General features: G+C 34.7%; 2 protein-coding genes across 3 annotated transcripts in view; one reads left to right on the forward strand and one right to left on the reverse strand.

Annotated features, from left to right (window-relative positions):
* The window catches only part of LOC111054701, a 248893-nt gene that overhangs the window by 172656 nt on the left and 52407 nt on the right, over positions 1 to 23830 (forward strand). The window contains exons 17-19 of the mRNA XM_039441977.1: positions 860 to 1096; positions 17275 to 17425; positions 17876 to 18031. Coding sequence (XP_039297911.1) covers positions 860 to 1096; positions 17275 to 17425; positions 17876 to 18031 — 544 coding nt within the window. The remainder of the gene's footprint in view (positions 1 to 859; positions 1097 to 17274; positions 17426 to 17875; positions 18032 to 23830) is intronic.
* On the reverse strand, positions 3730 to 12844 carry LOC120355036. 2 transcript variants are annotated; one of them, XM_039443292.1, is made up of 3 exons: positions 10507 to 12844; positions 7314 to 7483; positions 3730 to 4124 (listed from the first exon to the last, which is right to left on the reverse strand). In XM_039443292.1, exon 1 carries the CDS (start codon positions 12269 to 12271, stop codon positions 10997 to 10999), a length of 1275 nt encoding a protein of 424 aa, XP_039299226.1. In that variant the 5' UTR covers positions 12272 to 12844; the 3' UTR covers positions 3730 to 4124; positions 7314 to 7483; positions 10507 to 10996. The 2 variants fall into 2 exon arrangements, with proteins under 2 accessions (XP_039299226.1, XP_039299225.1); XM_039443291.1 differs by having other exon boundaries at positions 10104 to 12844.

Raw genomic sequence — 23830 nt, forward strand, 5'->3', positions numbered from 1 at the left:
GCGTTGGTTAGAGTGTGAAACGAAATGGTCATTTATATTATTCAATGGTAAGTCAATTTGTGTAAGTCAAGCATGACACTCGCAATAAGGGGAAATTTTGTACAGACTATTGCTGATTGAGTAAATCTCTCAAGAGCCATATGGTTCTTTCTAAAAAGGTTTATAACAAGTTTTCAAACCCCTTAAACAAATATTCGAAGAATATTTTTCTTCACAAATTAGATGAATGGCTTCTAAGGAACCCTTTTTATAGTATTGCGGAGTTTTTCGAGCACACCGACATTGACTTCTAAGGCGTGCTTAAATATAATTCATTGGAATATGTAGTTAATTTTTATGAATATACCGGAACTGTTTGCTGTGATAATATTCCTCTGTTTTTGAGTATGCAAAATGTATGTATAATCCATGTATAATCTATGTATAATTATATGTTTAATGTTTACCTGATGACTTTGTCAATAACATGTATTTGTTCACGACAGTAAAAACATTTTGAATTTAGAATATCATATTGACCATGAATTGATGCCAGGTGGTGGCAGTAATCCAGGTCATGGTTGAATACTTGTTCTATATTAATGAATGATTAATGTAAATGAATGGAATCTACGAAAAAAATTAAAAATAAATAACCATTCTTTCTACAGCATGTAGGCTATGTAATTCATACATTGTATTGTTTTCAATTTGATGAAATAAATTTGATTTGATTTATGTAAATGAATGGAATCTACGAAAATAAAGTGGAATATAAATTAACATGCTTTCTTCAGCATGTATGTAATTCATACATCGTATTGTTTTCAATTTGATGAAATATATTTGATTTGATTTTGATTTTCTGTATTTGTTGTAGCTCTGGCAGTCCCATTCCGATAGAATACCTGCCGGCTGAGAACTCTCTGAGCTCGAGAGTGAGACTACTGATATTATTCCAAGGCAGACCGACCAACACAATAGCAGTGGGTGATCCTCTTACTTTCCGGTTGGAAGCCCAAGATGGATACAATTATGCCACTGACATATTCGCCACAAACGTCATAGCTAGAGATCCCTATTCGGGCAGATCTGTGCAACTCATCGACAGATATGGGTAACCGTCAATTCCAGCAAAACAATTACCGTATCACAGTTATCTCAATCACGATGCATCTCGAAACAAAAATATCTATTCCATCCATTCATCTTCTCTATTCAAATTATTTGGAATGTTATGGATCAATATCAGAGTTTCAACTTGTATAATACTTGTTACTCACACGCAGGTAAAAATATCATATATCAATGGAAAAGCAACTCTAACATCTTGATCAAGAGCCGTTCAATATGACAACTAGATTTACAACTATATAATATTGACATTTATATTTGTCCCATGGCGCCCAAAAAAATCATACCATAGCCAAGTCTTTTCCAAACATTAATGAGTATGCCATCAAATCCTTTCCCGCCTTCCTTAATTCAATCCAGATTCTTCATTCAGCGAAGTCAGTTGGTAGCGGAAACACGTACATTTACAAGTACACATTATCTTTGAAGCCGCAAAGGTGAATATTGCATAGCATTAGGTAAGGAGTGCATATTGAAGCCATGCATAGCAAGCCCTGTCATTTATGGCCTTGAGCGACTTATACATGGCTTGAGTGGATACGGCAAGCGACTGAATATCAGTGATTTCAATTACGTACATTTCAACAATTTCATTTGAAAAAGACATTGATCAAGATAGAAATTGAAAAGTAACGTAATTGAAAAGAAATTACGTTGAAAAGTAACGTAATGAAAAGCTGTAGCCACCATTAAATTTCCGTCTTCAGTTTCCCCAGGGCAGCCACACAGGGCGGCAGATTTTGGGGGTGGCAAATTTTAAGGAATGGAAAATCTACAAATACAAATAAATGATAAATTCATAATAATAAATGTGAATAGTGAAATTATATAAGATGCTTTTACAACTCGAGCTAATGAAGACTTTTCCAAGATCAACAATGTCCCAGGAGCGTCTGTTCTGAGCGAACATAAAATAGTCCCTAGATCCCTAGTCCCTAGATCTTGAAGAATTGGTGAAGGAATTTCCCCATGCCAAGGTCAGACGAGTTCTACCTGATGAAACAGGTGTGTTAAACTTGTGTTGTAGAACTTGAAGTTTTGATTACTTAGCAAATTAAGTAGGCCTAATACTCTCTTCTAGTGACGTCTTAAGGCTGTGCAAAGGCTAAAAATAAACTTTCTACTGTGATATTTTTCAAAGTTCTTTTTATTTGTATATTATCAAGTCACGCATATCCAGAGCAACAGTTGCCTTCAATAGAATGAACAGAGTTTTCAAGAGCCATGATGTTACCATTGCAACAAAGATAAGACTTCTGATGTGTTACATCTTCTCTATTTTCCTGTATGGAGCCATGAACATTGAACAAGAAAATTGAAGCTTTTGAATTATGGTTGTACCGAAGAATGCTCGAAATATCTTGGACAGAGCATGTAACAAATGAAGAAGTTCTAAGATGGATTAAGAAATCTAAAGAAATCCTGAACACCATTAAGATCCGTACACGGAGAGAAATATTACCTGAGAAATATCGGTTGGCCGCGAAAATCCCATGCTACTACCTATACTAATGAAACATTGGGAATTTCGCTTACTGAAATAATATTGGTATAACAAAATGGTGGAAAGCTAATGACGTCATCAAAGACGTCACAATGTACTGAGGAAATATTAGTCCACATCGATTAAAGTACTGGTTTGGTATTAAAGAAATTTCAGTCAGATGATAATTTTTTTCTCAGAACTAGTTTGCAGACTGAATTAGACTTGATCAACTACTAATGTTTCTGCATTATGGAATAAAGAAATGCTGGACCCAAACTGTTTTTTTTTTTCTCGTACTAATTTTTTCTACCAAAACGAAGTAGATCCAAAACTGATGTTGGCTGAGTTATTAACTGAATTTTTTCAGCTTCTTGTACCAATGTTTTTTTGCTTGCTTACCGATTTCTCTATGGTTCCTGTACTGATTTTTCTTTTGTACTTTACCAATTCTTCCTCTATCCCTTACTAATGTTACAACAATTCAATCTGGACCAATATTTTTCTCTTTTGTGCCTATACGAAATTTTTCATGAAGCAGGACTAACTCCAAAATGAATATATTCTTTCAGTAAAACTATTCCCTGAATCTGCATGTACGAAAGATGTAATTCACACTGGCTATCAGGTTCCAATATGAATACTCTTCTATTGTAAGCACAGAAGTAGGTGAGAGTTTTCCTAAAAGAAATATTCACTCTAGAGCGAACCCAGCATAACAGATATAGCATAAGATATAGCTGGAAGAGGAAAATATTAACCAGATTGGATTCCGGTACAGAGAGTGTAAAAAGTCTGGAACTGGATGATTAGGTAGAAGATTCAAAATATCAAAAGAATTAAAATGAGATGTTACCGTAGACATGCATCCTTCAGACTTTTTATACTCTCTGTATGAAAAACAGGAAGGAAAACTTAATTATTCTGTGATTTCCTGCTGGAAGGTTTTTTGCCAGAGCGGATCCAAAGACTTCTGGAATTAGGTGCTCAAAAACCAACAATGCTACATGATTGATTCGTAAAACCTTTCAATACGAAAACACGCCTTAAAACTAGGTGAAATTCATTATGAAGGGAATATAAAATACGTTAGTAGCGAAGACAGTGTATATTTAAAAAGAAAATAAAAACACTTCACCTTATTATTCAGACAATTTACAATATGTTATTTATACTCAAGTATAATACTAAAAAAGTTCCAAACATTACCAAGTCACTAAGAAAATATTCATTTTTCTGTAGGTAGAACATAACATGGTTGTTAATCACAAAATACAAATTTCATCGAAAAGAACAAAATTATATTCAAGATTAAGAAATTAATATTAATATATAAAACTTCCAAAGATTACCAAGTCACTATGAAAATATTCATTTTTCTGTAGTTAAAACATAACATAATAATACTGATTGGAGTGCTGATACATGATGCTGGCTCACTCCTTATCATCCTTTCGATTTCAAACTCTGAGGCTCCAATGCTTGTTACACTGGTATCTGGATCATATAGCTCTGGATCTACAATTGCCTGGAGAAAGTAATAATGAGGGTTATTCAAACACAAACTTATATTGCTTGATTGAAATACAAGTAATAATGACTGTAAGCAGCCAGCTCAGGTTGAAATGAAAATTTCTCTCTTCCCAATGGCTCAAATGAAAATGTTCTATAAATAAAGAAATAATATCTTTCAAATGTTATGAAAGCAATTATGAACATTTTTCTTTATAACTCCTAATTCTTTCTCTAGTCTTCTTAATTATCACTCATGCCAAAGACATGCATGATAAACTATATTAGTTTATTATTTTTTATGCAATGCATGTCTTTGGCATGAGTGATAATCAAAAAGACTAGAAGAAGAATTAGGAGCTATAAAAGAAAATGTTCATAATTGCTGGAGACATTTTGAAATATATTATTTCTTTATTTGATAGAACATTTTCATTGTATATTTATAATATATTTAATAAATTATCTCATATATATTCATATATTTTTTTATTAATTAATAAGAAATGATTCTATAGTACCCTTTTGTTTTCAAATCTTTTTTATATGGAACACAAAAACTTATAGGAATAGCTTGAAAATGGCTTGGAAATGTCAAAACCAGTTCCTTTTGTACTATATAAAAAAATTGAAAACAAATAATAGAATTTTTTATCAACTAACAAATCAAGTAGCCTTTGAATACCTAGTGGAAAATATATATTTCAATACATTAAGATTTTAATGAGTCAATCAGAAATAGAAAAACCATTTTCTCCTATAAAAATATATTTTTGTTCTGACCTTATTTCAACAATATCCGAAAAATTCAATATTTTCGAAAATTTGAGGTTGATTCCTCCCCACTCTCAAAATCAAAACGGGTGGGACATTTAGACTTCAAAATCTCAATAGTTCTTAGTTGGACTAAAATGTATAATTTAATGTAAAAAAAAGAGCAAATTTGTATGGCTTTTGTTGGTTGGATGATTTCACTCAGCCTGAATAATTTAAGCCATCAATGAACCATACAGCTGATTTACTTCAGCGGGAATTAACAATATTGAACGTGCACATCCCATAGCCCGAGACGACAGGAGAGACCTGGTTCAAAACGTTTATTTCAAGTAAAAAACAGATATGATATTTTGTTCACAATAAAGTTTCAATTAATTCAAAGATGAGAAATATTAATTATACAGAATGTTTCAGAAGTAGTGTCGAACATTTGAGGGTATTGTTCCTGGATGATGGGAGACTGCAAATGTCGTATTTCAAGTAGTGTCCAAAACTCAGCGGTTATCCTTATAGCTGCCATTTTGGTTTTTTCAGTTAGGAATTTTTATCTCAAGAAAGAAATGTTGTATTTGTAATAGGTGGGGGAGGCCAGGGACTTTGTTAGCACCCTGTTTTGTAACAAAAAAAATAGATAATTGCTTTTAAAATCTCTTCTTAACTATAAACTTGTTCAAATTATTTGAATCCACGGTTGGGAGCTTTGGATGGATTTGTTTATGCAAATGCCAAGATCTTCACTATTGTTCAACAACACCTGTTTTAGCAACAAGTAACTTATCACGAGCCAGGAACGTGAAATAAAAGATTTTGAAGAATTGCTACTGACATTAATTTATTAGTTACATTCAAACAATTCAATAATTATGAATATTTAGATAAGAATTTGATATTTAGACAAGAATTTGCTAACTCACTCTACAATAAATTTAGGGCCTCGGTCAATTTATGTGGTCAATCTATTTGAGCATAATGAAATAATTTTGGCACTCACCATGGAATCGAACATTTAACAAATACATCGGCACTCACAATCACTCACGCTTACATTTTAACTACAGTACTATTTTTCAGACTACATGCTTTTTTACATTTTACAAACTAATAATAATAAGGAGATTTTTCATCTAAGTAGGCCGAAGCCTAAATTAGAGACCGAGACTTGTTCTGCGACTACATCTTCTCGCGGTGACGACTCGTTTAGAACTGCCGCTCTTCCACTCAAATTCTCCGATTTGCAAGAAAACACGTGGAGCGCCCGGCCTAATAATTTCAGGTTAAAACGTCGTGAGGTCACACGGTTCAAATACATTTCTAAATACGTTTGCATCAATTTCATTACAAAATTCAAGCCAGTACTATGGAAATGCTAGAAGACTACAATAATTTGGATGGCGAAACAAAATTTTGGTGCTTACTTGTGCATGAATAAATTATTCAATTATCAAGAACAAGGTCCACTAGAGTTCATATTGGAAAAATTCAGTTCAATTTTGATTAGTTCAACAACCTGAAAGAAAGGCACAAAAAAAACTACAATTAAAACCTCTCAATATTCACCATATTACATATTGATCTGAAATTCGTCATGAATATTTATGCTATGAAGACTCAACTTTAAAAAATAAAGGAAAAATTTTCGATGTAAATTTTCAAAATGGCGGCTATTTGAAATTGTTGATGGCAAATTCCACTAAAACCGTTCACTTTACAGAAAAGTTACTAGAGACAAAAACGTTGGCAAATTTTATCAACATTCTAATTATATCTATATAACAGAGAAATTTATTCTTATCGTACTGCATGCATGACCACTTTCCACCATTTAGACATCAATATTAAATTTTCAATTCCAATAGTATTTAAGATGAAGCTTTAAAACTCTATATGACACCATATGGACATACAACTGATTTCACAATGTTTTTCAGATGATCTAGTATGTCTTGTAAAAGTATGATTCTACGAGAATAATTAATTTCTCTGTTATACTTTGACCAATCTTATTAAATAAGGTAAATCTTGATAAAATTTGCCAACATTTTTGTCTCTTGTAAATTTTCTGTAAAGTGAACGGTTTTAGTGAAATTTGCCATCAAAAATTTAAAATAGCCGTCATTTTGAAATTTTTTTATTTTATCTTTTAAAGCTGAGTCTTGATTCATAAATCTATTCATGCCAAATTTCAGATCAATACAACATTTCATTCTTGTGTTAAAATCTTCTAAGTGAAAAAAATGGCATCTATAAGGATAACCGCTGAGTTCTGGACACTTCAAATACGACATTTGAAGTCTCCTATCATCTAGGAACAATACCCTTAAATGTTCGACACTACGTCTGAAACACCCTGTAGGCCTTAATATTATGGGGCGTGCAACTCTATAATCTCATCAATGTGGTAGGCTACAGTTTAATAAAATTAACTTACTCTGAAGTTGACTAGTGGCAATGAATTCCGGCTGTTCTCCATTTTTTTGAAATCGTCATTCCATGACTAGAGGTTTCTCCAAAATTCAGATCTCCTTAAAACATCTGGAACAAGATCAGCTAGCTCATTTGGCGCTAGCACTCCTAGAACGTACAGTGTTAAATTCTTCTCTGAAATGAAAACAGAAAAACGCCATTATCGTGCAAAATTATCCTTTTATCTCATAATATACAATGATTTGAGCGAAGTTGAACTGTATTAAATTTCTGCAAAATATAGTCATTTAAAAAAAATAGAGATAATGTCTAATTAATGTTACCTCAACATAAAACAACTACTATTTGCAACTGATTCCATCATGTTCCACTATTTTGGCATTGAGAAAAAATTTAGGATTGAATCAGAATTGTTTTAAACCAGTTTTGAAACTCCTCAGATGCCAAAATGAAATACGTTATTTTGACCACTTTTGAATAGTTGGGGAAATAATTTTAATTATTTCTGAGTAACTTTCTCGCTTTTACCACCCACTTATGTTTTGAAACAAAAAAGTTTCTAGCATGCCGAAAATTTCATGTTTTCTGCTTGAAATGTCTTGACATTGACAAACATAATCATTAATTGAAAAATAACTATAGGTCGGATAAAAATGGCCAGACACCAATAGAAAGTAGTCACTCTTCCCGATATTTTGATATAAAATTATTATGCATTACGACGCTCCATGATTCTGAGAGAAGTGATATTCAAAATAAAAACATATTTTCGCGATGTTTCCAATTTCACCAATAAAATTAAATTTCCTTTCAATCCTTAAACCTTAAAACTTTAGCACTACTGGGATATCGGGGATGATATTCTGCATCCAATTCTAACGTAAAATTGAAAATTTGAGAAAGTTGCACAATTTTTACACAATTTGGCAACCCTGTAATTTCTTTGAATTGAGAGCCAAGTCTCAATATATTTTACACAGAGTATAAAATGATATTAAACTACGAAAGATGGGTCACAGATAACTTTCAATATTATTTTGTCAAAGAGTAGCGTCCTTCTATTACACTCCATTCAGATTTTCCACTTTTCAAGGAGGTTATAATCCTTGTTCAATTTTATTTAAATCTAATTTTCACTTTCAAATTTAATGTTTTCTATACCAACCTCAAACAGATTTGTACAACTTTTTGTGCATACAGTACTTTTTTCAACTTAAACTTGTTAAAGTTGTTAGTTTTTGATTTATCAATTTCAATTAAATTGAATTTTATTTTACTATAGACCTATATTAAATTTATGATACACAAATCAATTTATTTTATTGAAGAATTTTAACAATTTCAGTAAACTTTTCCTTCAAAGTACAAACTTTGTTTTTGCATTTCCTGAAAGTTTATAGAAATGGATATTTCTATTTTATTTATTTACGATACAAGTAACACTGATGTAATAACATTGGTAGATAGAATAATAAGATAGACCGTGTGCTATTTTTCTTTCAAACTCGGGTGATCAAATTTAGTCTTCCACGTGTACAATTTCTATACAATTTTAGCCCAAAATAAACATGGAACCATACATTTTGAATTTAGATGGCTCAAAGGTACTGGTACAGAACGGACGCATCAGGTATTGAAAAAATATTAGGTAAAATAGACTACTCACTATATTCCTTATAAAACTTTGAGATTAGATTAGGCCTATCTGAAGATATTTTGTCTGACTTGGATCAACAATAATTCATCTTTCAATTAGCATTTTAACCTAGTATAAATAGTAAAATTACATTTTTCCACTCATTAAGGTTATGTATGGTTTTGTTTATGTTTATGTTCCCAAGAATGATTTTTCATGTCATCAATATACTGATTTTTCAATCATATGTGGTTGCCTAGATCAAGAAAATCTGGTGTGACGCACTCACACAACTTTCCTTGCCATTATTAGAATTAATCAGCTGACGCTAGTGTTCACGCGCATCACAAGTCTACTTATGAACAAAGATCTAAGCCAGCTGGTGACAGGACAATAACGCTGGAGACATTCGAGGTCTGATATCTCTTCATAGTGAATGATTTAATAGAATCAACAGTTGCCAACAGTTTGCAATTGGATAATCACATTTACTCGAATTTTGAGCTTAATTTCAATTTTAGGTGAAAATTTTACTCAACATTAATTGTAGAGATTTTTATGCTCAATCTTCTCCACTCAAATTTTTTTCTTTGAATTTTATCAGAAGCCTGATAATTGGGAATCTGGAATCCAACTTTGCATAGATGGGGCAGAGCTCCTGAAATTTTTACAGATATGGGACTTGTGGCAATTGATGGAGCTTATCAATGAATATTCCAGGTATGAATTCAATCAAAATCGTTGGAGCCGTTTTCGAGAAAATCGCGAAAAACCCTGTTTTTGACAACATTTTCGTCGCCATCTTGAATTGCATTTGATCGAAATTGTTCGTGTCGGATCCTTATATTGTAAGGACTTTAAGTTCCAAATTTCAAGTCATTCCGTTGTAATTTCTCGGGTAGATTTATTATCATTAACTGCATTTACCAAAGGGTAGACATGGTTAAAGAAAGCTAATTTTTACTCTATGAAAATTTGTTGTATTTAAACATTTTCTCTACCAAATTTTTACAACAATTTTGAATCTACTCTGGCTGCCTTGAAAAAAACATTGAAAGAGATTTGGAATGGTACAAATAAACAAGAAAAAACCTATTGTTATGCAAATAAAGTTCGATCGCCCCTTGTCATTTGAGTAGGATTAATTTCGTGACTCACCCATAATGAAGACGCTGAAGAAATCCATTAAACGATGATTTGGGGGATCCACACTCCCGAAAAGAATTGGTGTCTGAGCGTGCTGTGTTCGCTTCAATGGTTAAAACAAGAGTGCACGGAAAGAATGCAATTTTTGTCTCAGGTCCAACTCTTCCTAGGCCTACACGTAGAAAACTAGACTATGGCAGGGGGGAAGAAGAGCTGGAAACTGTTGACGAGTGGATGGAAACTATCTTTCCCAGGCTGGGATGCAAGCTAGGCAGTTCGCAATCCTCACCTCGTCCATCGGTTGAAGAAATGCAAGCTTTCTGTAGCCTATGCTAGGCAGCCAGCAAATAAAATATAACGTTCTAATTTTCACTAATTTCAATAACACTACTTTCAATTGCTTCCATTACATCACCTCCTCCCTAGAAAAAGGGCGCACTAGGATTCCCGCGGCTCCTCAGGATCCTGGGTGGGTGGTGTAGAGTCCCCTGCAACATCCATTGTAGAGGGCTGCTCTGCTGATACCAAAGCATCCTTGCTCTGGGCTGAGTTCCGGTGGCGGTCCCAGACCAACCCTGCAGCCAGCGCAGCGAAAGCAGCAAGGGTGGCTCCAAAGGTGAGTGCTGAGGTGAGCCACCAGCTCCACCCCTCAGCATTGGGTTGATCTTCCAGGGATGTCAGATGGTGTAGCAGCTGGTCAATGGACACCTCATCTACACCAAGCTCACCAGGTTTCAGGTGACCCTCGGTCTGATGATGGTGGATGCCCTCCAGTATCTGCTCTCTAGTCATGCCTTGGATAGTCAGCATGAGAGCAGGAGGCACACTAAGGAGAGCCAAGTGCTTCTGAAGATTGAGGTGCCCTCTGGCACAAGCTGATGGGAGGATCTGGTAGTGGGACTTACTCAAGGTGCAGCCAGGTGTCCAGTTCCATGGAGTGTTAACTCATGTACAATGATCTGGTTGCCCTGCTGACATTGCGAGACAACCTGCCGCTTGGATGCTACACTGTAAATCCAGGTGTCATCTTGATCATTCCAGACCCAAGTGTCTGCTGGGTTGGCGGCAAGCACAGTCAGCTGACACTGTTGTTGAGCTGCAGCAAGGTCGTTCAGGAACAGTGCACTCAGGCAGGATGGATGATGTCGGCTGTAGACTGGAGTCATCACTAAGCATACAGTCAATGGCCCCGCTTCACACTGCTCCAGTTGTTGTTGGTGGATGACTGCTAACCGAGCCCAATAAGGTGTCATCAGCATGCGGTGGGCAGGCTTCAGCTGGTATTGTATCATCAGCTGGGTCTGGTTGTCAAGAACTGGCAATGCAAAAGCCTGGAAAAGTTCAAATCTCTGTCCAGGAGACATTAATGGCACCATCACAATCAGTTTTATTAAGCCACCAACGGATACAGCATGCACTCGCATGATATTGTAGTACAGATAAGCACTGGTGGGGTTCGTCACAAATGGCAACTCCAACCCATCTGACAGGCTTGATCGAACTTTTTCCAAAATATTACTTAACTCAACAGGAGACAATAAATTGATACTTAACCTACAATATGACACTTCATTAATAATCGTTATCAGTTTTCTTAAATCTAACAATGCATTACTACTTGCTAATCTTAAATTCTGTAGGGCTGAGGATGTGTTAATATAGACATCCAAAAGTTCTTCGATCTTAACCACCTTTTGGTTAAGTTTCTTTATTGCAGAGACTATCTCATTAGTGTTCTTTGAACATTCCCTTGCAATTTCAACCAGCTCTCTACTGTTTTCTGCCACTCTGCGACTTAAATGTTGGGTCAGGGTCAAGTGTTCCTTCTCCACATGAATGAGGCCTGCAGTTTGAGCTTGGAGTGCCCCCTCGCTGTGATCCTCGTCTTCTGCCACTCCAAAGATTACACAGAGAAGTTTCCCTCCCGCATTGATCAGCCCCCTTCTTCCTCTTCCTTGGTACAGAAGATCCATTAGGGTTCGAACGGAGTCAGAGATGTCATCCTGCATATCGCTGATGCTGGTGAAGGCTTGCTTTTGAATGTGTAGTGCAGGCATTTTTTCCAAAGCAGTGGTGATGGCATTCTGCATTTCTTGGGTCTGATTGTGTAGTTGAGAGAGTTCGTGACTGATTTCAGTGATGTTGATAACTACCAGGATCCTCCAATAGTCACCTGTCATAAGGACATCTGCTTTCTTTTGGAACCATACTCCTTGTGGATTGATGATCTCTCCACATGATAGGCCGATAGCACCTGCAACTGATGAAACAGCTGTGTCCAGTCTTGGAATGGGTTCATGTTCTGTTAGTTAACTCATCTGTACAGTGTCCTTGCAGTGTTAGATATCTGACCCTGATACCCTTTTCTTGCCACTCAATAGTTGCATTCCTCAGCCCAGTTATTTACAGCAACTTAATACTATACCAACACAATTAATCTTATCCTTCTAATATTAACCAATACGATTTGTAATCAAAACATCCAGAGAACAAAATACACTATCTGTCAATGGCTCTCCATTGAATATGAATATTTCAGCCAACAACTAAACAATAAATACTTAACCTAAACTCACATGAATCTCAATTACTAGATATTGTAGCCGATTACAAAAGGCTCCATACACATCACAATTAAACACAAATACATCAACAGTTCAAGTTCCTTAAAATTAACATAGATTTCTAACATTTCAACATTAAATTCATCTTAGATGTAACTGCATGTGATCCTTCTACTAGTCCTTGTGGGCTAACACATTCTCACCAAGGATTTCTTAAACCTCTGATCAAACAATGCTCCACTCAGCTATGCTTCAGGACAGACATACTACCTCCCTGCCAGGCAGCCATGCTCCTGCACTTCCAGACAGCTGTGCTTCCTCTCAGCCACATACTGAGGAGTCTCATTTGAGCCAGTGACTTCTTCACTTGCTCCTGATTTCCCATGCATACCCTAATGCATGTTGTAACCTGCGCACCCTAGGCAGTTACCGTTGCACACACCCCACGTGTGACTCCCTTGAGGCACCAAACAATGTTGCTTCAGATAGTCGATTATTGATCTCTGATATGATAGATCAAGAGATCGAAATATTCTTCTAATCTTGGCATTATCATTAACTTGGTAACTTCTGTACTCATTAGAACTCATTGCAAATGACATACAACATACAAGATAGATCTATTACAATATGGGTCACATGACAGCTACACTTGAATACTTTTGTTCAATTCAATTAAAATCATCAAAATCGACACATTACAAATACAATGTACAATGAATCGATAAATAAATAAGTTTTGGTTCTACTCTATTTCTCTTCATGTATATATACACACTTCTTGTTACAATCAGCTGTCCCAGGGCCAAACGCAGTCTGCAGCAAAGAATCTCCTACTCAATCCAGAAATTCTCCACCCGACCTTGTCTGGTTAGGTTGCTGACCTTGCTCGACTCCTTGTCACAATTGGGGATCGGGGTACTTCCCTCACTCTCTCATCTGGGCTGTAGGGAGGGTCCTGATTCTCATCAAATACAGGGCTGGGTGGTTCTTCCTCTTCTTCTCGAAATTCCACCTCTTCTTCTCGAAGATTCTCCCTCTCTCGCTCATCCTCCCCAGGAATTTCAGCTGGTAAGTATACTTGCTCCCACCATTCAACCTCAGAATCTGGGGCTCTATATTCCACCTCTTCCTCTTCCTCAGGAGTTTTATGGGAGCTGGGTGTACCCTTAGCTCTCTCTTCAATCTCCAATGTCCTCTGTTAGTCGTCATTAACATTATCCAGGGGATCTGCTTCAGCCTCCCCTCTCTTATAGCAAAGCTTCAGCCTGTTCACATGAACCACCAGCTGTCGTCCATCAGGCAACTTGATCAAATAGTTCACAGTTGACAGCTTCCCAGCAATAGCGAATGGACCTTTCCATGACAAATGAAATTTAGTTGAATCGCCTGGTTTTGTTGCTGGGTCATGGAGATACACAAGGTCTCCAGCCACAAATTCCCTCCTCCTACTTCCTCTATTGGCAATTTTGGTTCGCTGTCCTGCCATCCTGGTAGATCTCTTGTGAGCATCCTAGTATGCAGTTGCAAGCCTCCTTCTCAAGTCGATCAGATGTTCTTCCACAGTGGTTCCTTTTACCTCTTCTGGAAGGGGACAGCTTGCTGGAAGGATGATCTCACGGCCATGGAGTATGTAGTGTGGGGAGTATCCAGTAGAAGAGTGTGGTGTTGACCTATAGGCAGACAGGGCATAAGGCAGCCATCAGTCCCAAGCTGTTCCATCCTGCTGAACAAAATGGGCCATGGATTCATTCAAGGTTCTGTGTAATCCTTCTACTCGGCCATTCCCTTCTGGATGATAGGCTGTTGATCTCAACTTCTGTGTGCCAAGTTGTTTGCACACTGCTTTAAAGAAATTTGACAAAGAGTTACGCCCTTGATCACTTATAGTCGGCCAGGCACCCCATGTCTTGTTATGATGTGGGTTACAAAGACATGTGCCACTGTTTCAGCTGTCTTATCTACTACTGGAACTGCTTCTGCATAGCGGGTGAAATGATCAATAAAACTGTTGTGATATTTGTTTCCTCTCTTGGTGGTTGGTAGATGGCCTACCACATCTACAGAAACTAGATCAAATGGATATTGGGGCTCATTAGCTGCTTGCAAGGGTGCCTTTAACAAGATTGGTGTTTTTCTCTGTGCACATTCATGACACTCCAACACAAACTTCTTTACCGCTTCTCCCAGTTTCAGCCAATACTAACATTTCTTCACTAAACTAGCTGTTCTTTCTTGTCCTGGATGGCCTGCCCAAGGAGCACAGTGATTCCAGGCAATTGCTTTTTCTGCAAGTCTGCTTGGCATGGCAATTTTCCATCTGTTTTGGTCTTCCTCACCGCTTGTCCAAAGAATGATTCCTCTCTCCTTTCTACCTGTGCCTGATGATCTTCTGACACCAAGGGTCATCCTTTTGATGTTGGATGAGGATGTTTTCATTTATCTCCTCTGCTTCCACCAGCATCACTGCCCGGCTTAGGGCATCAGCATTTGTGTGTTTCCTGCCTGGCTTGTGCACCACTTCATAGTCAAACTCGGATAATCTAAGTGCCCATCTTGTCAGACGTGATGATGGGTCACGCAGGCTCAACATCCACTTGAGGGCAGCATGATCAGTGATGAGTTGGAATTTCTTCCCCAGAAGATAGCATCGGAGCTGCTTGGTGGCAAAGATCACTGCCAACAGCTCACTCTCAGTTGTGCTATAGTTCCAGAAATTTGTAAAATTCATGGTTATATTGATATACAGAATGTTTCAGAAGCAGTGTCGAACATTTTAGGGTATTGCTCCTGGATGATAGTAGACTTCAAATGTCGTATTTGAAGTGTCCAAAACTCAGCGGTTATCATTATAGCTGCCATTTTTTTTTTACTTAGGGATTTTCATCTCAAGAACGAAATGTTTTATTGATATGGAATTTGTCATGAATATTTATGCTAAATATTTATGAATATTCATTAGTACTGCATGAATGCACAAGACAAACAAGATCATCTGGAAAACATAGTAAAATCAGCTGTATGGCCTTATGGAGCCATACCGAGCTTCAAAAGCTTCATCTTAAATACAATTGGAATTTAAAATTTGATAACAATGTTCAAATGGTGAAAAGTGGTCATGTATGCAGTACGAATATAGATAATTTTTCTGTTATTCTTTGAACAATCTCAATTAATTAGGTATCCTTGAAATCTTGACAGAATATTCTAACTTTTTTGTCTCCCGTGAATTTTCTGTAAAGTGAACGGTTTTCGTGAAATTTGCCATCAAAAATTTAAAACGGCCGCCATTTAGAATATGTATATCGAAAATTTTCAATTTTATTTTTTGAAGTTAAGTCTTTATAGCATAAATATCCATGCCAAATTCCAGATCAATACAACATTTCGTTCTTGAGATAAAAATTCCTTAGTGAAAAAAACAAAATGGCAGCTAATAATAATAATAATGTGAAATGAGCATCTTCTTATCTAAGGATAACGTTGACTTTCAAAATACGGAATAGAATCGGGTTTGGGTCGATTGTGTTGTCCCTCTATCATAATTAGTGATCGAATTCATGTAATTGAAGTAATGATTGCAGAGAGTGAATGAAACATAATTAACTCTATCAATGAATAATTTCGTGATTGGACTGATTGGAAAACAGTACATCAATAAATATAAGTTAACTGTGTCAGTGAATTGAATACATATAATAATAAAGCATGATTTATCATGAGTGGGCTACTGGAATATTGCATTATATCGTACAGAAGTACAAAGTGTTTACAAATCGAAATATGAGTTTCGATTCGTCATAATATTATTTTATTGCAAAAAACTTACAATAAAAAGTTGGGGTACCTTCATTTTTTTCGGAAAGCAATACTTTCCTCACCTATTGTAATAAGGCAAGGAAAGTAAAAATCATTATCAAGTGGAGAAGCAACTCAATCAGTTTTGTTTATTTGCACCAGTGTGAATGTGCGTACTGCAATCCGCTATGATTAGTTGAACCACAGATTCAAGATTATATTTATTCAGTCTTTGGTTGGACTGATTGAGATTGGCTGTGTAGCGTTTTTTAGACAGGGAAACTCAGGTACGGCCCTAGGGACTTCGCCGCCCTGGGCGAGATCGGCAACCGCCGCCTCCCCCTTACAAGCATCCCATCTAATTGTCAATCTTGAATTCCACCCCTTCCTTGAGTGATCGCCTAACTATTGGGTCTCCACTGTGATGCGATCGCTAGTAAAGTTATTCAATTTACTAAAAATAACGTTTATTTATTGAGCTATTTTTGGTAAATTGAATAACTTTCTCAAAAATTGATATTTTCAAAATTTTCTTGTTTTATTCAATCAACAATACCATGATTCATCTATTTATTTATTTACAAGAATGCATACAGGTATGGGAACAACAGGCATTATAGCCCAAAACTGTTCTCGATTCAATATTACAAAGTTCTTCATAAGTAACATGAGAAAAAAGTTTATGAAAAATTGAAAATGAGTAAAAATAAGAAATAAACTCTAGGCGCTCATATCTCAGAGAGTAATGATCGGAAAAAAACTAAGTTTCCTTAGAAAACTTTTTAATCTTGATATTATGAATAAAAAATTGTATTTTGCAGGTGTCCGGTAGATAACTACGTATTTCCAGGACTGGACAGGTCTCGAGAAGGAGACGGGTTGGAAGCCAGATTTAATGCATTCAAGATTCCAGAATCGAACTTCTTGGTTTTTGAAGCAACTGTACGAACCTGTAGAGATGGATGTCAGCCGGTACGCTCAATATACAGTTTCCTTAAAGATGTTAAATCTTAAGATATACGAATATGAAGAGAGAGAAGATGATGGTTGATTATCTCAATTATTCCTAGTATTTTCAATTGATTTTTTTGTTGGAAGCCTTTAAACATTATCATAATTTTTTTAAATTTGTTTATTCATTTATTGAATGAAGCTAACGAATGCAATATTCAGGAAAGACCAGGTTACTGCCTAAAACTTATGTAATGTATGAAGAATGAAGTTGTTGAAAAGTTTTAATAATCGACGTCATTATTATGCAGTTTCAGGTTTTTGAGTCATTCTGTGTTGTTGTGTTGTTGATTCTATTGATCGAATGTGTGTGATGTGGTAAATCAAACTAACTTACAACATTATGATCAATCACATCAATCATGATTGAAATGAATATTTTCAAACTGCATAATTGATTGTTGATTGCAGGCCTACTGTACAGCACCGTCTGGTAAAAATGAGCCATCGCTCGGTAGAAAGAGAAGGGAGGCCAACACAGCCGTCGCTCAAGTGCAAAGTATTGATGATGGATATGACATGTTGAACTCAACTGAAGATGAAGAACAAGTCAGAGAGATGATTGAGGTATGTCCAATTACTCAAATTCAATATGGTGCTAATTTTTGGTCTTCTATGATTCAGATTCAGTGTGGCAAAGAACTTCTGTTTGAGTATGAAAATATGTCTAGGCTTCTATTAACCTTCACATGAATTGATGGAAAGCTATAAGGTCAAGTTCCATATTTAATGTTACATTCTGACAATATTTATCAACAGTTTGCTTCTTTATTTCAAAAACTGCAATACAATACGATTTGTTGTGTAATTTTCAAAAGTATAAGGACTCTCAACATTACACATTAAAATTATGGAGTTGAACATTTAATCACGCATATCGTAATAATCGAAATGGAAACAAAAAGAAACAGGTGGTAGCACTGAACATCCATATAATAATAATAATAATAATAATAATAATAATAATAATAATAATAATAATAATAATAATAATAATAATAATTTCAATTTATTTCATTTAAAGTTACATAGTATCATATACATACAGTGTTTTGTTGCTCCTCTAGCTTAGAGCTAATTGAGGAGTATTCAAATTTCATACTACATCATAATAGTTATACATTCTATAATAATACCACAAATGAAAATTTTTGTAAAGTGTTCAATAAATTAAATTGAAAGTCTATTATAGTTTCTATCTGGGATTTGATATTCAAGTTCTAATTTCTACCACTTGAATCACAACATTAGTCACTCTATATTCTACTAAATCGGTGCTCAACCTTGCAGACATTATTGTCTCTTGCATTTAGGTGGCTGTGAACAGCTGAGCCAACATGCACATCAACAATATTACAACACACACACACACAGTCATAGAATGCAAAAACAAAAGTAAACCTTCAAAGCTTCAAAAAAACATTTATTATACTACAAACCTACGTTAATTCTAGGATTTCTAAATATATTACCTTTGTTTTCTGTGAATTTATCTTGATACCATTGTTGAAAAAATATTTATTAGCCAAATTGAGATCCTCTTGCATGTATCTTATGCCCATTCTTAGATCAGTGTGTGTCATATATAGCAGGTTGTCATCTGCATACTGCAGCACCTTACTTTTGAAACTGAGACTAGCTAGATCGTTTACATACAGATTAAATAGAACAGGAGACAAAATTCTGCCCTGAATAAGTCCACAGGATTGATTATAACCGGTACTAATATAAGTTAAGATTGCGATTAATCAAATAGTCTTTTTAAAAAATGAAATTATTTGTTAACCACATTTTACAATAATTTTATATCTCGCGATAGAGCTCCGTCCTATGTCCGCTAGCTTGGAACTGACTACTAAATACAATGTTACCTTCCACTACAACTATGCTACATCAACAATAATGGAATGAGGAGTGCTGACTATATAAGTAATCAGCTATATAAGTAATTAGCTATATAACTCCTCCATCCCTAAAAAGAACTTCGGGGGTAGGGTTGTTAACGATGTTTACATTGGGTGAAACTTTTCTACTTAGATAACAATACAATAGAACAATTGACATTAGAATAAAAATTACATACAAAATAATTGTCCAAAAACTTATGTTTCTAGTGAAAATACTTTCTTCCCTCATGGGGGTGTACTTGTTAACAGCAATCGGATTAAAATTAAGATGTTCTAAATTAATTGTGAATTCTGGTTCTTGGTCTTCATTCATACTATTGATAACGTTGTCTAGGTTCAATAACTTAGGTCGATATTTTGATTCAGACAAATGATTAAGTATTTTATCATTATAATAATATGTATTGTTGTTGCTATTAATTAAATAAACTCCTTTTACAGATTTTGTTATCGTTTCTGCTTGCTTGTCAATTTTTATGTTTTCTTCATTTGGAAAGATACACAAATAGCTATTCAATTCTGGAATCCATTTTACAATACTATTACCTATTTTCATTTTACTATATTTACAGTTTGATGTAGCTCCTGATTCAATAATTTCTTTTTCACATTTCAATTTGTCATTACATAAACTTTCTACAGAACAAATAAAATTTGAACTTGTTTTTCTAGTGCATTCACTAGTTAGACCTTCAATTTATATTTCTTTCTTATTATAATTATCGTTTGACTTGAGTAAGTATCTGACCTTAGGAATAATAGTTACATATCCATTTTGAAACATACTAGGTACAGAAAACAACTTGTATAAGTTATAATTTGATTCATCTACGATTGGTAAGTTCAAAAAGTAAATGATTTCTTTAGACGTTAGTTTACAGTTTACATTTATCAAATTTTCGAATTCCCACATATTTTTTAATTCAGGTTTCAATGGTAATTTATTCTGATAGTAGCCAGCAATCTTGGTTATCTGATAAAACAATTCTTTAGTTGAAATAATGCTAGGATGTAAAACTTTCAATTTGCAAAATGTTAAAGAGTTTTCAATGTCTTGGATCAAACTTAATACAATGTTATATAAAATATTCAACTGGTTCAGCAAATCTCTAAATTTCTCTAGTTCTACATAGTCGCTAAGCTTATCATTTACAAATTTAAATTTATTCTCCAACTCATTAAAATTATAATTAACAATGTTCAACGTCTGATTAAATTCAGCAATAAGTTCTGAACTCAATGAATATTGGGCTGATATTTGATCAATCAAACTGTTCTGATTAGTTTTCAAATGTTCAAGTAAATAATCGTATCTTTCACCATCATACGAGTCCAAATTTCCAGTAATGAATTTTATTGCGGCTCCTATTCCATTCAAAAGTCCTCTTTTAGATCTCTTATCATTAGTAACATTTATGATATCTAACTTATCTTCCATTACATTCCTAGTATGATTAATAAATTTCAAATAGTTTACTATATCTCTTGCTTTACTACCATTATCAGTTATATATTCTACATTTTCCATTATTGGAATCTTATTTCTAATATTTTCAGATACCTTATCATAATACATATTCAAATTATCAACATGATCAAAAATACTTTCTAGTTCATAATAGTGGATAAAAGTGTGTTTTGAAATCTCTAACTTTGCAGAGCCTAAATCTGCTGCAATTATTCCTAGATTACTACTTATATTCCTGAATTCTTCAGCTTTAGAAGAATGATTCGCCATACTCATTAGGCAGAGGAGGAACCTGGAAGAACAGGATTTGAATTAGGATCGGTTGTTACTTGTTCAGTTCTCTCATTAGTTTGATCTTTGTTCAGTTTCTTAAACTTTCTAGGTCTTTTTATCTTGGATAAATGAATTTTCTCTCTAGTGTTATGATGTCGGGGATTTATTTTGGCAGTTTTAAGTTCTCGATTCACTGATAGGAGAGTTTCTTTGTTGAATTTATTTTTTGTTTTACTTTGTTTTTGTACATTCCTCACATAAACTTCTTTTGGATTTCTGGTAGTTCTTCTCGATCTTTGTTCCTTTCGTTGATGACATGTTCTTTTCTACTTTGGTTTATTTCCTGTATATGGTCAAATAGTCGTTTAGTTTTTTCTTTGTGATTATTAACATATTCGTTAATAAATCTGTTCTGAATGTCAATTTCGAGAATAGGATTAGATTCTATGTGTCCGTATAAAACTTCCAAAGGTGTCAGTTTTGTTACCGAGTGAATGCTATTGTTATAAGCAATTACGGCGTACTTTACTTTACTTCAATTGTTTCTGTTTTGAACTCGTCGCGATTATTGAATATTCTGATGTGCTCAATTATCGTAGAATGAAAACGTTCGGCTAAGCCATTTGAAGGCGGATGTTGAGTACTTATCCAGTGCATTTTGATTTTGTGCAATTCTGTCAATTCCTTTACTAAGCCATTATTGAATTCACATCCATTGTCGGCAACTATAGTTTGAGGGATACCATGGTGGGAAAAGAAACTAAGCAGTTTGTCTGCTACCTCAACACTGTTACAACTTGTTATTGGATAGCATTGTGCGTATCTTGAAAAACTATCAATGATCGTGAGAAATTTCTTTTTCTCAAATGTTATACTGTCCATGTGAATGATTTGAAGCGGCCTTGTAGCTGTCGGTGTCAAGTTCATTTCTAAATTAAGTGGATTTCGTTCGTACTTTGTTTTGAGACAATCTCACATTTGTTAATAAAATTTTGAATATAATTTTTCATGTTGGGCCAATAGTATTTTCTTCTTATCTTATCGTACGTTTCTTGTATACCTCTGTGATTCGTTTTTCCAATATGATAATTATCAATAGTTTCTATTCTGTCATCTTCATGTGTTACATCAAGTACTTTAACTTTACATCGTACAAGTATGAGTTTTGAAAATTTAAAATTTTTGGCAATCACTGAAGCAAATCTTTCATAGAATTCATTTTCAAAATACAAGCTATATCTAACATTAGGCACTAAATATTCTTTCACGAAGTCAATCACATTTTTATCGAAATTATTCTCAGATATCTCTACTATCATTCTTGTTTTACTATCAAATATTTTATGAATAGTGACTTTCTTTGGGTTATTGCTCACAAGCTTCAATATGACTTGGTTTTTAGCATAGTTAACTGGGTCATCTGATACTGGTATTTCTACTGATGTGTTACTTTCGTAATTAGAATGTTGCGTATGAGAATTATTTTCTATGAACTCATCTTCAGCAGGACCTATGAAATCTGGTTCATCATTTTCGAATCCTTGAAAAGGGGTCTCGTTTTCGAATCCTCGAAAAGGGGTTTCGTTTTCAAATCCTCTAAATGTGGTTTCATTATCATCTATACCGGTTTCATTTTCTAATGTTTGAAATAACGTTTCGTTATCATCCTCGTTAGGTATGATATTCACTACATTTTCAATGGCTTCATTAATAATCGCATCAATATCACTGAATAATCTGGGTGAGTTTTGGTTGTGTGTGTTATTATTATTCAACTGAATTCGGGAAAGGGCATCTGCGTTTTGATTTGCTGTTCCTTTTTTATAACATATGTCATGATCAAATTCTTCTAATTTCAGTCTCCATCTTAATAATTTTGAATTCGGTTTTTTCATAGAAAATAACCATTGTAGGGGTTTGTGATCAGTGAATATTTTGAATTTTCTACCATAGAGATAGGGGCGGAAGTACTTGGTAGCCCAAACTATTTGCTAAAAGTTCTTTTTCAATAGTTGAATAGTTCATTTCAGTTTCGTTGAGGGTTCTACTTGCATATGCACAAGGCAAATCAGCATCGTCTTTGTTCTGACTAAGAACTGCCCCAATGGCTATATTGCTAGCATCTGTTGTAAGGTTGAATTGTTTTTCAAAATCAGGATACTGAAGGATTGGTTCGTTAGTAAGGATATTCTTACAAGTTTCAAAACACTTAATGTACTCTGAGTCCTGTATATCTATTTTAGCATTTCTTTTCAAACATTTAGTTAGAGGTTTTGTTAAATGAGCAAAGTTGTTAATGAATTTTCGATAGTATCCTAGAAGTCCAAGAAATCCTTTTATCTCTTTCGTTGTTTTAGGGATAGGATATCTTTTTATCGCTTCGACTTTGTCAGGATTTTGGTTTAACTCCGTTTGGTGTCACTAAGTGTCCGAGAAAACTAACTTCTTTACGCAAAAATTCTGTTTTATCAAGTTGTACTTTGAAGTTGGATTGTCTTAACCTTTCAAATACTTGTCTTAGTCGATCAATGTGTTCTTCTAAACTGGTTGAATAAATATAATAATGTCATCTAAATATACCAAACACAATTCATTTTGGAGTCCTCTTAGTATGCATAGCTATTCATAGCTTTTTGGAAAGTGGGTGGACCGTTTTTGAGACCGAAGGGCATTCGTAAAAATTCGTAATGACCCGTATCTGTAGAGAATGCAGTTTTT

Source organism: Nilaparvata lugens, chromosome X (assembly GCF_014356525.2).
Source record: "Nilaparvata lugens isolate BPH chromosome X, ASM1435652v1, whole genome shotgun sequence".
NCBI classification, from domain to species: domain Eukaryota; kingdom Metazoa; phylum Arthropoda; class Insecta; order Hemiptera; family Delphacidae; genus Nilaparvata; species Nilaparvata lugens.